Here is a 13,092-nt window from a genome sequence, read left to right on the forward strand (position 1 = left end):
AAACAACTCTTGATACATGTACATGTGACATACATCCAAAAAAAAAACTAGAAAATCAGCAGCAGTGAAGCTAATATATTTGGATATCAGGAAAATCAACCCTATCTGGCTCATGTGAGAAGCAGCAAGCCGGAGACCGGCCGTACGTTCTAGCGTCAACTAACATTTATTCCCAATGATGTGCAGTCGTTACGTAGATGGAATTGTACATGCGTCATCACCTTCGTCAGCTTGGTCACCACTTGCATAAGCTATGTGCAAGTTCAGTACGGATCAGGCCTACACATTCTGAAACCAAACAGACTGCCAGTCAGTTTATTGCCGTAGAGGAAGAGGAACAGAAATGTTTCTTCTGCTTCCTCGTTTGTATGCTTTTGATGTGTGATCATATTTCCATGTGTAGTGCTGGTTCAGACAACTCAAGGAAGCTCAGCTACATGCAGAAAACAAGAACACGTTTCTGTACACTGTCCCCTCACCTGCTCTTCTCGATCTTGTGTGGTTGCACGTTGCATTCTGTCTGTCACGCGTTCGAGCTCAGCCCTCTCGCCTCGCACGATCGCATCACCCTCATCCTCTTGCACGAAGACACGAACATCCTGCAAATCAAACAGAGAGGAGCACGTTCAGTTGCCGTTGTTAGAGAGCCTATAGATTCGTACACCAACGGCAACAAGCAATGCCAGTGCAGTGTACTGATGGCGCTTACTCCCACGGCACGTCGCCGACGAGCATCCAGTCGCCGTCGCCGTCCTCGTACACCACGGCGTGCTCCCAATCGCCGTACCCGTCCATGAGCCCTGAAGGGACACGGACAGAATCCGCAAATCTTCAGTTTTCCCGCGGCTTGTGCAAGAACGCTCGCGTGGGTCTGGATTGTGCGCAGCAGCTTACCAATGGAGCAGCAGCAGAACATTTCGTTGAGCGCCTCCACGAGCTCGCTGTAGTCTCCGTACGCCGCCACGTCCACCTTCCGCAGGTACGGCGTCCCGTCCATACTCACCTTCACGAACGCTTGCATCCTACATATGCAGTCGGCCGGTCAATGTGACTGAATCAATCAACAGCAGAGATCCTTCTCTTCTCTTGCCGGAATGAGACAGGATCGACTTGAGTTACGTACATGGCAGACGACGACGACGGCTGGCCGTTCTTCCTCGCTCGTCTCGCCTTGCGCGCGTTGGCGCCGGGCGGCGCCAGCGTCAGCTCCGTGAGGTCGACGCCGTCGTCGCCGTAGCTCGCCATGTGTACCAGCTTCGTCCGTCCCGATCGAGCGCGGTCTGTCGATGGCGATAGCGATCGGAGAAGACGATGAGAAGCTCAGCGCTCGAGATCGAGGTCGTGAAGCGGTGAAGGTGAACTGAGCTTCAACTCTAGCCCATACATATATACCGTTGGTGCGGCGCACAGGATGTCTGTGCAGGAGATCCTCTGTGGCGGGGACTGAGAGGGAGAAGTCGGCATCGTGCCAAGCAGGCGATACGATATGGCGGCGGCACCGTGGCTGTGGTTGCAGACGATCCGGTTCCGGTGGGGGCGTTGGGCCGGGGACAGCCGCCCGGCTGCGGAGCCTGGCAGGACGCGCCTGCGGTTGGGTTGGGTGCGGGCCGGCACCGAAGCCTGCCGGCCTGAACTCTGGCACGGTGTCCCTCGCGGGGCCGACCGGCTGCTGCCACATGGATGCCCTGGTCTGCTGCCTCGCGTAGCGTGCCTTCGTTGTTGCCCTAGGCCGGAATCTGGTGTGCCGTCATTGCTGTGGCCAATGCTCACGCCGTGGTTAGTGGGTCACAGCCGAATCATGTTCACGGCCAGCTTATGACGATCTTGATACGTATCAAATTCTGTACGATGAACTAATATATTCTTGACAGGTACCATAAGTTTCAATAGCGAATCTAACGTAAAATTGTGGAGCCGAAGGGTTAGGGTTTTAATGGAAGCATATTAAGATTGAGAAGTCAAATATAAGATCAACACATCAAAGCATAATATTTTTTAACAATATTCTATCATCTTATCTATACTCTTGGTATATGATTACGAACGTATCTTCTCATATATATCTGTTTGTCGTTCTTATGGTTACATAGTGTTACTCAATTTTTATAGGATCCAACTAAGAGTCTGACTATAACTATATTCCTAATATCATCCAATTCAAACTCAAGTATATCTATAACCGTCTTTGTCATATATTCGACACTTATCTCAACACAAACTATAACAACTTGGGCACAAATATTATCTTGTAGAAAATGAGGCGACGGTGTTATGTAAACCAACGAGAATTTAGAAACCCCTTCCAAGGACATTATAGTACAACCCATTATTCTCGAACTGGCATAGCATCTTCAAGTATTCATAAACTATCGACAGTCTACCTGTCAGTAGTAGAGTCTCGTTTCACATGGGCTGCGAAAGGATCTTCAGGAGACAAAACAAAACAGGAGAACCGGTAGCCACGGAAACCTCCACAGTAGATCCGGATTCTGACGAGGGGGTAGCGGACAGGCGCCCCGCAAGTGCATGTTAATCCGCTGTGAAACCGAAGACGCGAACGCGAAAGCCTCGTGCTCTCTCTATGTGCATGCACGCGGACGAGCGGTAACAACGTGCCTGCACCGGACGAAGTCAACTCGCCTTCCGCTCCCTCGTCCCACCTCCCCTGGCCCTACCCATGCTTCGCAGCGCGCAGCAGCCGCTGGTCGCGCGGTGCCGGCCGGGCCCTGGCTCGACAGCCCGGAGGCCTCGCCGCCGCCGTGTCCGGGCAAAGGCGCGCTGCGCCTCGCGCGGAGCACAGGCGTCGTGCTACGTGAGCTCAATGTACGCGTGCCGTTCCACGCGGCTGGGTAGACGAGCTGGGCTCGGATGTTTGCCGTGCTCCCCGTCCTGGCGCGCGCCCGGTGTCGTGCCCCTGGCTCGGAGGGCAGAGGGTGCGTGTGGCGGCTGGTCATTTGTTTCTGCTCGCGTCTCCCCGAGATTACACGCGCGGCGGTGTGCGATTGTTAACTCTGCCGCGGGCAGGGGATTAGCCTCGGAGTTGGTGGAAGTGGCATGGGTTGGATAAAACTCCAGTTCTACAAGACATCGAAGAGCCTTTTGATGCAGCCATGTCTTGACTAAAAACTATATCTGAAAATGGATGTTTGACCAGCTCACTCACACACCCTCGAAGGCACGAAACGTGTCATCTTAAATTATCAGTCCCAGCCAACCATCCTACTTTTGGTGAGGATATCAAGCTGCACTGATAAGTCCTCGTTCCGGTTCCAACCGGAACTCTCTGATAAACGCCTCAACGCTGAAGAAACTGGGTGGCCTTTAGTCACGTCTCATGATACATGACGCATGCTCCTACCAGGAACTGAACTGAACTAACCAGTGGCATTGAATCCCACCACAGAAAAATGAGCAGTCTATTAATTTTTGGCAGCCTTAATCTTTTGTACAGTTTCTAATGGCATACAACACTCCAAAAGCACAGGTGATAGCCACCGTGCTTCTATACGGCAACGTGACACGAGTTCTGAAAATGGCAACGAGAATACACTTGACAATAAATAGCGTCTAGGGCACGACAAGCCGAATTGAGATGCAGTCGCTAGCTTCAACTCTGCCAGAAATGTACTCCAGTAACAGAGCACTGCAATAACACGTATTCTGCCCGGCAGCTAAGACCAAGCTCATTCAAGTTCCCGGAGGGCTGTTACACGGCAGTAGATGAAGAAATGTACATTCCGATCTTCCGATGCTTACTTGTTTGCGTCTCTTTCGTAATTACTTGATGGCACCACTCCTGGAGAATCGTGGTTGTTCACACTAAGATCCACCCCCTGAGTCTGGATTTGCCATCAGGAAGAATAATTGATGCAATAGCGGAAAGTGTAAGTGCTAATGAAAACGGCACTATGGATATTAAACGACTTAGATCACAGTAAAGATAAGACAGACCTGGGAATTCGAGCCTTGCCCATGAGTACGAACTGGTCGCATATTAAGATCAATCATTTTCGAATCAATGTTACCCTGGTCATCACAATTGCCATCTGAGGCTGGATCATCAGAGACGTTATGGTGGTTTGCCATTTGCTCCTTTGTACCTGAATGAGGTACCTTCTTCTGGTCTCTCTGATTTTCAGGGTCATTGTTTTGCATTGCGACATCATCCATATGGCCTGGTTTATCTCCTGGAAACTAATCAAAATTCCCCACTTTAAGAACTAGAAAAATGCATGAAATTGCATCTGAGGTTGGCTATAGAATAGAAACTTACTTCAACCCGCTGCCTTAGGAGCAGGTATCTTCCATGGGTTCGCTTGCCACCGACATGAACGGTCATATCACAGCTCAGGCAAAGTGATGTGCCATCTATCTCACAGTAGAAGAAAGCTACATTGACAGGACAAACAATATGAAACCAGAGAAAAATCAAAGTTAATTGATTAAACGTAAAAAGGAGGGTTCATGAAACCAAATTCGTACCAGGAGAATTTTCACATATATCACAACGGACAAGTTTATTAGGGTCTGCAAGGCCAACTCTCACATGCCGACTGGCAAGCTTGTTACACATGTGTACCTGCATCGTAACATGGAGAAACATCAGAAGCAGTAACATTAGGATGATCAGTTGACAATCAAGGTGGGCGTTAACTTAACCAATCTTTGTTATTTTCATGCTAGTGGTGCTGCGTGAAGGAAATTGCACAAGCATCAGGCATGCACCAATTATGACGAAAGGAAAACACTAGCTAACTAACTTAGGATCAAACCAGAGATTCCATCAGGATAACATCATCAGACTAGCTAGTTCTCTGGAAAGTTGTTACTAAGAGAGCAGATTTCTGATGGTAAAAACGAAATGTCATTATCAAGTCAAAGCTAACTTCTCGATGTGCATTTGACTAGTTCAAATAAACAAATAATCCCTACCGATACAATATTCCCATATACTAACACGTGTGACAATTTATCATTAGCATCTGCAGAAACAAAAACCACACAGTGCACGCACTAACAGGTGTGGTAATTTATCATCGCATCTGCAGAAACAAAAACCACACTCTGGTTTCTAATCAGGAGATGAACCTCAAATGACATTACAAGTGTGAAATTCCGGATGCATGAACATATAACTACAAAACAACAAAAAGTAACTATTTCCTCAAATACAACTGAATTGGATTGCTGAGAGAAAAAAAGGCTACTGGGGGACACTATTTGTGATGAGTTCTAAGCTACCTAAACAAGAGGACATTGCCTCCTCATTTTTCTGCTAAAGATCAGTTTGGCAAATGAAATTTGGAAGGTAATAATGCTGTAGCAAATGGAATCTTCGACTCAATTGAACTGCATGAGTCTGCTCTAACATGCAACAAGCCAGTGATAACCGGCAATCAAGGAACTTCTGTTGACAGCAGAAATTGATGAAGGGTTTATCCGTGGTTCCAGTGATGGAATTGTTATACTGGATAGTATACTTACTGATTACTGTGATCCTAAACCAAGTTCATACTTCTGCGCAAATACATAAGCTTGGAGTAGAAAAAAAAAATCTAAAATACGACGCCAAATTCCTTTTCTAGAAAAGGATATGGCTTGAGCTCTTACCAAAGTGGATTTGATCCCACCATATCAAACACAGAAGCGTATATAACAAACCTTGGCTAAAATATTCTCACACATTCCTCAGGTTTATGAGACAATATTTCTTATGCTGCATGCATGCAATCAGTTTATAGTGTGTCTGAACAGATATAATACCGATGAACATAACTTGTTAAACATGTGTTGCATAATATGAAGAAGAAAAATAGTGTTGGTTAAAAGATGAAGACTATTGGCACTGTGAAAGATGGTCCTTTTAAGTATCTTGATTCACCCATTAAGCATTTGGCCTTTCTATTCTGTTATCACTGTCCTTGGTTGCGAATTGTTTAAGAATATTTGATAAAAGGAAAAATGTTAAGGATTTTGTTGTCTATGAAATTTATACAGAATGTTTCACACAATAAACTGCATTATCATAATTCCCAGTCAAAAAATGTTCTTTTTTTGGAAAAGAACAAAAAAAATGTATTGCATAATGAATTAATGGTCAAATCTTAATTGCTTGACATCATTAGGGCCCAGCCCATCCCCATAAAGCAATCACCGTCCTCCTGACAAATGATCATGGTTTTAACCCACATGACATAACCTGTTAATAACTTTAGTAGCATCAAGCACTGCCAATAAAGTTGTCCAGAACCTAACAATAGCTCCCAAACCAATGGTGCAACAGCCTTGCCATAATTTTAATATGTGTAAACCATTCATATTATACTGAAACTGTAAATAATGGGACTAAACTTGGAACGTCACAATTAACACCAAACCGGCAAATACATTCTGTTCCATGTACACATTCAGCGTGTCCATAAAAGTTTTCATCATCTGGCAACCACAATTAAAGTGAACTCAGAAGCATTACACTCCAAGGGCTAAAACCGTTGTTAACGTGTGGACCACAATGTGGTGTTGACACTTCTAAGATTATAATCGGCCTATTTGCTCCATGATTTCTTTTGACAAGGTCAACTCAAGCATATACAAAATTATGAACAGCTTCGCTATTAATTGTCACCAATATGCTCACTGTTATTCCCACGAATTCATGGCAAGCTCATCTCTCACAAACAGTCATGCATGCCGGTGACATCAGCCATCCACCTATCCAGATAACACGAGTTTTTGTGAAATATTTCAAGTGAATTCCCTCCATGAGTCACTCAGTGAAGTTCTTCTGAATATCTGATAATCTGATTCAGCTAACTAAACTGAATATATGCAGGGAATGCTTCATCTCATGGCGAAAACATGTAAACATATTTCCGTTTCTAAGAATCAGGCTCGTTTCAAGTGCGGGTAGAATCACCAGAATCCATACAGTATAGACCCTACTCAATTGCCACCTAAACAACTCGGAGAAGTTTGTCAGTATTAGCACAGAATGGAGTGCTGCTTGAATGCCTACATTACCCTCCGCCTGAACTGAACACTTACCGATTTGGACTAGTATGAGCCCACGCTATACTTAATGACCTTTTTATGTCAGAAATAGTAGGCGTATTTTTTTAGCTCGGTCTTTGAAGTTGTATTTTAACTAAGGTTTCTCATAAAATATACCATTTATAGCTACAAAACCTATATAGTATGAAATCATTTTGAATTGTAAATATAATTTTTATACACTAGACATTCTTATAATTTGATTCAATATTAGTCAAAGTACACAGAATTTTCCAAAATAAAACACCTCTACTATTTCTGAATACCAAAAATGGACTGGAACAGATGCAGGATGACCGAAATGAAGAAAGTGGAAGAAAATTTGGGTGAAATAAGCTGAAAACCGCAGATCGCCTCACAAAATCGAACGCAGCGAAGCAATCCGCGAGATCGCAGTCTCAAATCGGACGATCGGACCAACCACTGAGGCCGTGTGCCACTCCAATTGAATCAGCACTTAGCCCGATCTATAACAAGGATGCGGAGCTCCACGGCTAGGGTTTAAGGGGGGAGTGGGGATCACCTTCCCGTCGCAGGGCCGGCAGAGGGCGGCCTCGTCGGCCGCGCAGAAGAGTACCGCCGGCGCGCTCTCGCACACATCGCAGATCGTCCGCATCCCGCCACGCCGCTCTCGCCGTCGGTGTCATCGTCCCCCCACCATCCCGGCGACAAAGCCGTGACCTCCCCGCTACGCGTTGCCTCCAGAGGACCCCCTGCGCGTAGAGGCGGCGGCGGCAGCCGAGGAGGCGCAGCAGCAGCAGCAGCAGCAGCAGAAGCAGAAGCCACAAGAGTTTGGACTCGCAGAGATGTGGACTAGGAGGACGACACGGCGGAAGCTATTACTGTATTTGATTTGGATGCACCTGGTGGTGTGGCCTGTGGCGACGAGGGCTGCCTAGGTGGTGGGCCCAGGCTCTCGAGGCATCGTAGTTCCAACGTCCCTAGAGGCCTAGACGCGGTCTACGCACCTATTGAACTGAATCACATCAGGGCGTGGGCGACACATAACTTGCTCTGACTGGTCTATAGACCGGGCTCAGGCCACCCTGAAATCGAGTGGGGCCCAAGTACTAATTGATGCTCTCGGGTTGCTTTAGCTACAGTTGCTACCATGTCTGCTTTCACCGACAGGTGGGGTAAGCCAGACTGGGTCCCACTGATCTGTTGCCTTACCTGCTGCGGATCGAGTTGGTGGGAGTTAGTTGGGTTTGGATATGGGGTTTGGGGGGCGGTGGGCCCACGAGCGGCGTCCGCCACAGAATAGAAAAGTGGCGGGGTTTTGGGTGTGTGGCTCCGGATCAATTGCTTGGCTGCTCCGCCGCCAATGGTCGCATTCTTCCCTGCCTTTTTATTTCCTACTGCCTTCCGGTCGACACTTGATCCCTCCGTGCACCGCGTCCATGTGCCGCCGTCGACTCATGCCGTCCGATCGCCACCATGATCCGTGCTTGGGACGACAACTCACAACTGTGTGCCCGTGCTTTGATCCACTAGTGAGGTCATGTTTGTTTTTTTTATTATAATTATAGAATTTTGATTATAAAATCAAAAAAATTAGACCGATTCTATAATTTGGAGAAAGATTATATCATAATCTATAATTAAAAAAGGATGATTCTAGATTATAGTGGATTATAATATATATTTACTTATCAATACTATTACAAACATAATATTTCGTTTTTTTTCTGCTTTCCCTGCTGCGACTGTGCAGCAGCCAGTCCCCTCCTCCATCGGCGTGGGCACAATCGCCAGCTCCTCCAACTTCAGATGAGCTCGTCGCCGTCAACATAGCCGCGTGGCTCGGCCAGCTAAGGGGCGGGGAAGCTCCAGCGCATCACAGCGAGCTCGGACCCGGGGTCATCGGCCAGCGGGCGTGGCTGGAGGGAGCTCGGCAGCGAGTCGCAACGGCAGTAGCCGTGCAGAGCTCGGTATTAGCCACACCGATGACAGACCGAACCGAAGCCAGATCGAACCGATGATGATGACGGCATGCACGACCTAGTGAGAGCTCACCACGTCTCAATCTGGCATGTAAAGGCACGGTAGCTGCAAGTCAACGATGAGGCTTCTTGCGGCGTCACTTGGTTGTTGGAGTCAGGGAGGGAGATCACACGCAGAGGATTTGGCCGGGGAATGGCAACATCAGGCTCGAGACTCGGCAGAGCAGGTGATGGTGAGCTTGTTTAGTGCGATTTGGATGGAGGCGAACAAGGGAGAGCAGCGATGACTTGGTATTGGTGGGGAATAGCGGCAACGATGACTGGGAGTGGGAAAAGCATCATGACCTATTGAAGAAGGTGAGTCTGTAGGGGAGGGAGAGGGAGATGAGAGATTTTAATAATTTGATATTGTTTATTTTGTATTGTACAATCTAGATTCCAATAATTTAGATTCTAGATTGTAAGAATTAAAATCTGAATTGTTATAATCGTAATAAAAAAACAAGCATGTACTGAATTGGACCGGGAGCATACATGTTGAGAATTTGAGATAGAATTGTCGCGATCTAGATTTCATGGAGAAGGTTATTTTTATCAGGCTGTGGATCGTTTAATTTTTAGGTTGTAACATTTTGTTTTTACGTTGGAAGTCCTGGTCCCTGCATGCGTTGATGGTCCATGCGCTCGTTGTACGTGGCTCCTCTTGCTGCTCACCACTCACCAGGATGACAGGGAAAAAACCTGGTGGCTCGGATTGAGGCTTTGCTCCTCTGCTTTTGCTTGCTTGTTTGATGTCGCGCCAACTTAGCGAGAAGGAGATCAACATCACTCGTGTACGTGAGGCCCTGAACCACACGAGCAGCCTGACCAGCCGATTCGGGGCGGTGTTTGAGGGGTTTTGTCTTGGTTTGCACGCTCTGGATGGAGGACGCTGCTCCTGCTCGGACGGCTTGACAATGATCCGAACGTTCCGTTTCAACAACCATGGAAACGACAGATCCAAATTCAAACAACATTCAGATGCGGACAAACATGGAGCTTGATGACAACGCTTTCGGATAGCGTCGAGTGACGGGATTCGAGCCCCCGTCTCACATCCTCCAGGTCTCACCAAAGATCACGTCATGGGGAAACACCGTTTAAAAACAACAACATTCAGATAGGCATGTTAAATACTGAACAGACAAGCACAAATGATAGATGACCCAAGAAACATTCAAGTGTTAGCTAGGGATGGCAATTTCTCATATTCGGTCGGATCCCCACGAGTTTCAGACCTAACATGGGTCGGTTCGGGTGAAAAATCAACCCTGCGGGGTTGTCGGGTCAGGGCCCTAACCTGAACCGGGTTCGTGCGCGGGTGTGTTTTTGCACCTGCGGGTGCCACCGAAACTTGAGCGGCGCTGGCAAGCTTGGGCAGGCGCGGTAGCGGAAGGGCGCATGTTGGCACGGGAGCGGGTGGGTGCGGGAGGAAGCGGGATGGCATGAGGTGTGGGACGTGTGGCAGCGCATGCACACGGGAGGACGCAGGATGGCGAGAGGCCGCGAGACGCGTGGTGGCATGGGCATATGAGGGCGCAAGATGGCGGGAGGGAGCAGGATGCGTGGCAACGCGAGCGCGGGACGATGGGACCGTAGCCTCACACACTTTTTTTAAAGCCTCAACACTGATACAAACTGTAGTATCTGAATACACATCTAAATACACACCACACCATATATACATATCCTAAGACGCGCTCTAGACCTACAACTTATACACACACTTTGATCCATACTCCTAAGAAAAGATTTTTTTATCCACATATGTGTTTTTTAATATTTACAAAATTATACTACCGTTTCAAAAAATTACAACAATAAACTACAATCCTTTATTTATCGAGCGAGAGCAACATCTCGCCCCATAAACGAGTGACACCTTATGGGTCCCTGTTGATCAGAAATAAAAAAAAGTGTTGACGTGCCACGTGTCACCCGTTCAATGGGTGAGACCTTGCTCTCGTCCGTTGAAAAAATGACATCTTATTATGGCCAAATAATTTTATTTATAGCAGAATAGGCGTATGCGGCTCTGCGCGTCACAACTTTTTATTGTAAATTCGTCTAAGTAACATTAGATGTTTGTGCGATATTTTAGATACTCAGTTTTGACGAAACCGAAAGTTGAACATGGTGATTTGATAGTACACAATCATTATGACATAAACAAGTATCGTGTCTAAACCTAACATGTCTTAGAGAATTTAAACAATAGGGTTACAACATATGGTCTACTGAGTGCAACGTAGGTATTATCCCTTCCTCACCGTTTCCTGTCCTGCCTCACGCTCCCGACGTGCCATCTCACGCTTCCTCTCCCTCTCTGCCTCATAGGCCTCCACTATCATGCAATTATATTCATCCCTCATCTTCTGATGCTTCTCTTAAATGTGCTTACGCGTAGGCTCCCTCCTCTCGTCAGCTTTCATCTCACGAAAATGTCTCCAAGTGACACGATACTGAGTATGAAAGTGCATCTAGGCCCCCTAAGTGAGTTTTGGCTTATTGATGATAAAACAATTAAGGGACTAATGTGTTTATTAAAGTTATGAATATGTTTAGTCTCATTGGTGAAGATACACGACATTGACGTCCCTCGAAAAGAAAAGAGAAGCGGTTTATAGTACTCAATAGGATTTAATTTATTTTATCTTTGAAATTGAGTCTAGGAAAGCCGTACTATCAAGAGGGATGCAATTGTTAGTTTTGATGGTGTCTCAATGCACAAAGTAACCTATTAGAATCAATAGTTGAGAGACACATTCACCCACAGACATCAAAAAATAGGCAGAGTGTCCTGAGTCTGGAGTCTCCGGTGTTCACCGAATACTCCGGTACTCAGTGTTTTAGGTCGGAGTCTCCGAGTGAGACTCCACCAGAGAGTCTCGGTTCCGAATTATTTTTAATTGTCCGGAGTATCCAGTGACACCGGATACTCCAGTACTTGATGAATTTTGGCTGAGAGACTCGGTTAAGCTTTTATTTTAAAAAGACCGAAGTCTCCAGTGTTCACCGCATACTCCGGGTAGATGTAGTTTTTGGTCGTAGTCTCCGAGTGAGACTCCGCTAGAGAGTCTCGGTTAGTATTTAATTTAAATGACCGGAGTCTCCGGTATTCACCGGATACTCCAGTACCTAGAGAGGTTAGAGAGTCCGGCAAGTCTCTGGACTGTTTCTTTGAGGTGACTAAGTCCCACTCAAATACTCTGGTGTTCACGGATACTCCGGGCAGTTCAACAGAACCGTAACGGCTAGTTCTGATACTGTTCTGAGCCTATTTTGGATTTCAGGTCGGATATTCTGGGTTAGGTGAACCAAAACAGTAACGGCTAGTTTTTGAGGGTCAACTATATATACCTCCACACCTCCTAGCATTCAATGCTTGCTGTTGCTACTGAGCTACACTTTGAAAAAGCTTCCTAAGAGCATTAAAAAGCCCTCCAAACATCTCTAGTGTTTAGCTTTGTGCCAAAATTGAGATATTATGTTTGGAAGAGTAATTGAGTTGTTGAGCATTGAGTTCGTCATCAAGCACTCATTTGTGATCTTTTCTCTTGGAGCCTCATACTCCTAGACGGCAAGGCGTCGCCCGTAGAGCACTCAAGAATTGTGGAGTACCACGGGAAGTTTGTAATCGCCATCGATTTCAGTAGGAAAACCTAGTTTGATCTTTGTGGTCGCTAGGAGAGGATAGGGTTGAAAAAGACTTGGCTCTTTGTGAGCTCCTCAACGGAGACGTAGGCACTTCTTTGTGAGGTGGCCAAACTTCAGGATAAATTCTTGTCTCCTTATTTTGTACAAGCTTTACTAATTGTTGTAGTTTTGGAATTCTTCCCAAATTCTAGTATTCGTGAGAATCTTACCGCAGGCTATTGTTGTTTAAGCATTTTACTCATAGTAGAACCTGTGGTATCCCTTAGATTCTAGTAAACTTGCTTAGATTTATTTGTTTTCAAAATCCTGTATAACCTGGATAATTCGGACTAGATCGAATACTCTGGACTACCGGAGTATCCGACCTTTACCGGAGTATGCGACCTTCACCGGAGTATTCGGC

General features: G+C 46.4%; 2 protein-coding genes across 2 annotated transcripts; both read right to left on the reverse strand.

Annotated features, from left to right (window-relative positions):
* LOC133902444 (auxin-responsive protein IAA26) lies at window positions 1-1,336 on the reverse strand. Its single transcript, XM_062344032.1, has 5 exons — window positions 1,124-1,336; window positions 895-1,022; window positions 710-800; window positions 480-599; window positions 1-288 (listed from the first exon to the last, which is right to left on the reverse strand). The coding sequence occupies exons 1-4, from the start codon at window positions 1,243-1,245 to the stop codon at window positions 524-526; spliced, it is 417 nt and encodes a 138-aa protein (XP_062200016.1). The 5' UTR covers window positions 1,246-1,336; the 3' UTR covers window positions 1-288; window positions 480-523.
* Window positions 1,337-3,399: 2,063 nt separating this feature from the next.
* Window positions 3,400-7,879, reverse strand: LOC133901743 (B-box zinc finger protein 19-like). Its single transcript, XM_062343212.1, has 5 exons — window positions 7,574-7,879; window positions 4,483-4,579; window positions 4,274-4,389; window positions 3,952-4,194; window positions 3,400-3,839 (listed from the first exon to the last, which is right to left on the reverse strand). Exons 1-5 carry the CDS (start codon window positions 7,664-7,666, stop codon window positions 3,753-3,755), a joined length of 636 nt encoding a protein of 211 aa, XP_062199196.1. The 5' UTR covers window positions 7,667-7,879; the 3' UTR covers window positions 3,400-3,752.
* Window positions 7,880-13,092: the final 5,213 nt, after the last annotated feature.

This window comes from Phragmites australis, chromosome 20, assembly GCF_958298935.1.
Source record: "Phragmites australis chromosome 20, lpPhrAust1.1, whole genome shotgun sequence".
Classification (NCBI taxonomy): Eukaryota; Viridiplantae; Streptophyta; class Magnoliopsida; order Poales; family Poaceae; genus Phragmites; species Phragmites australis.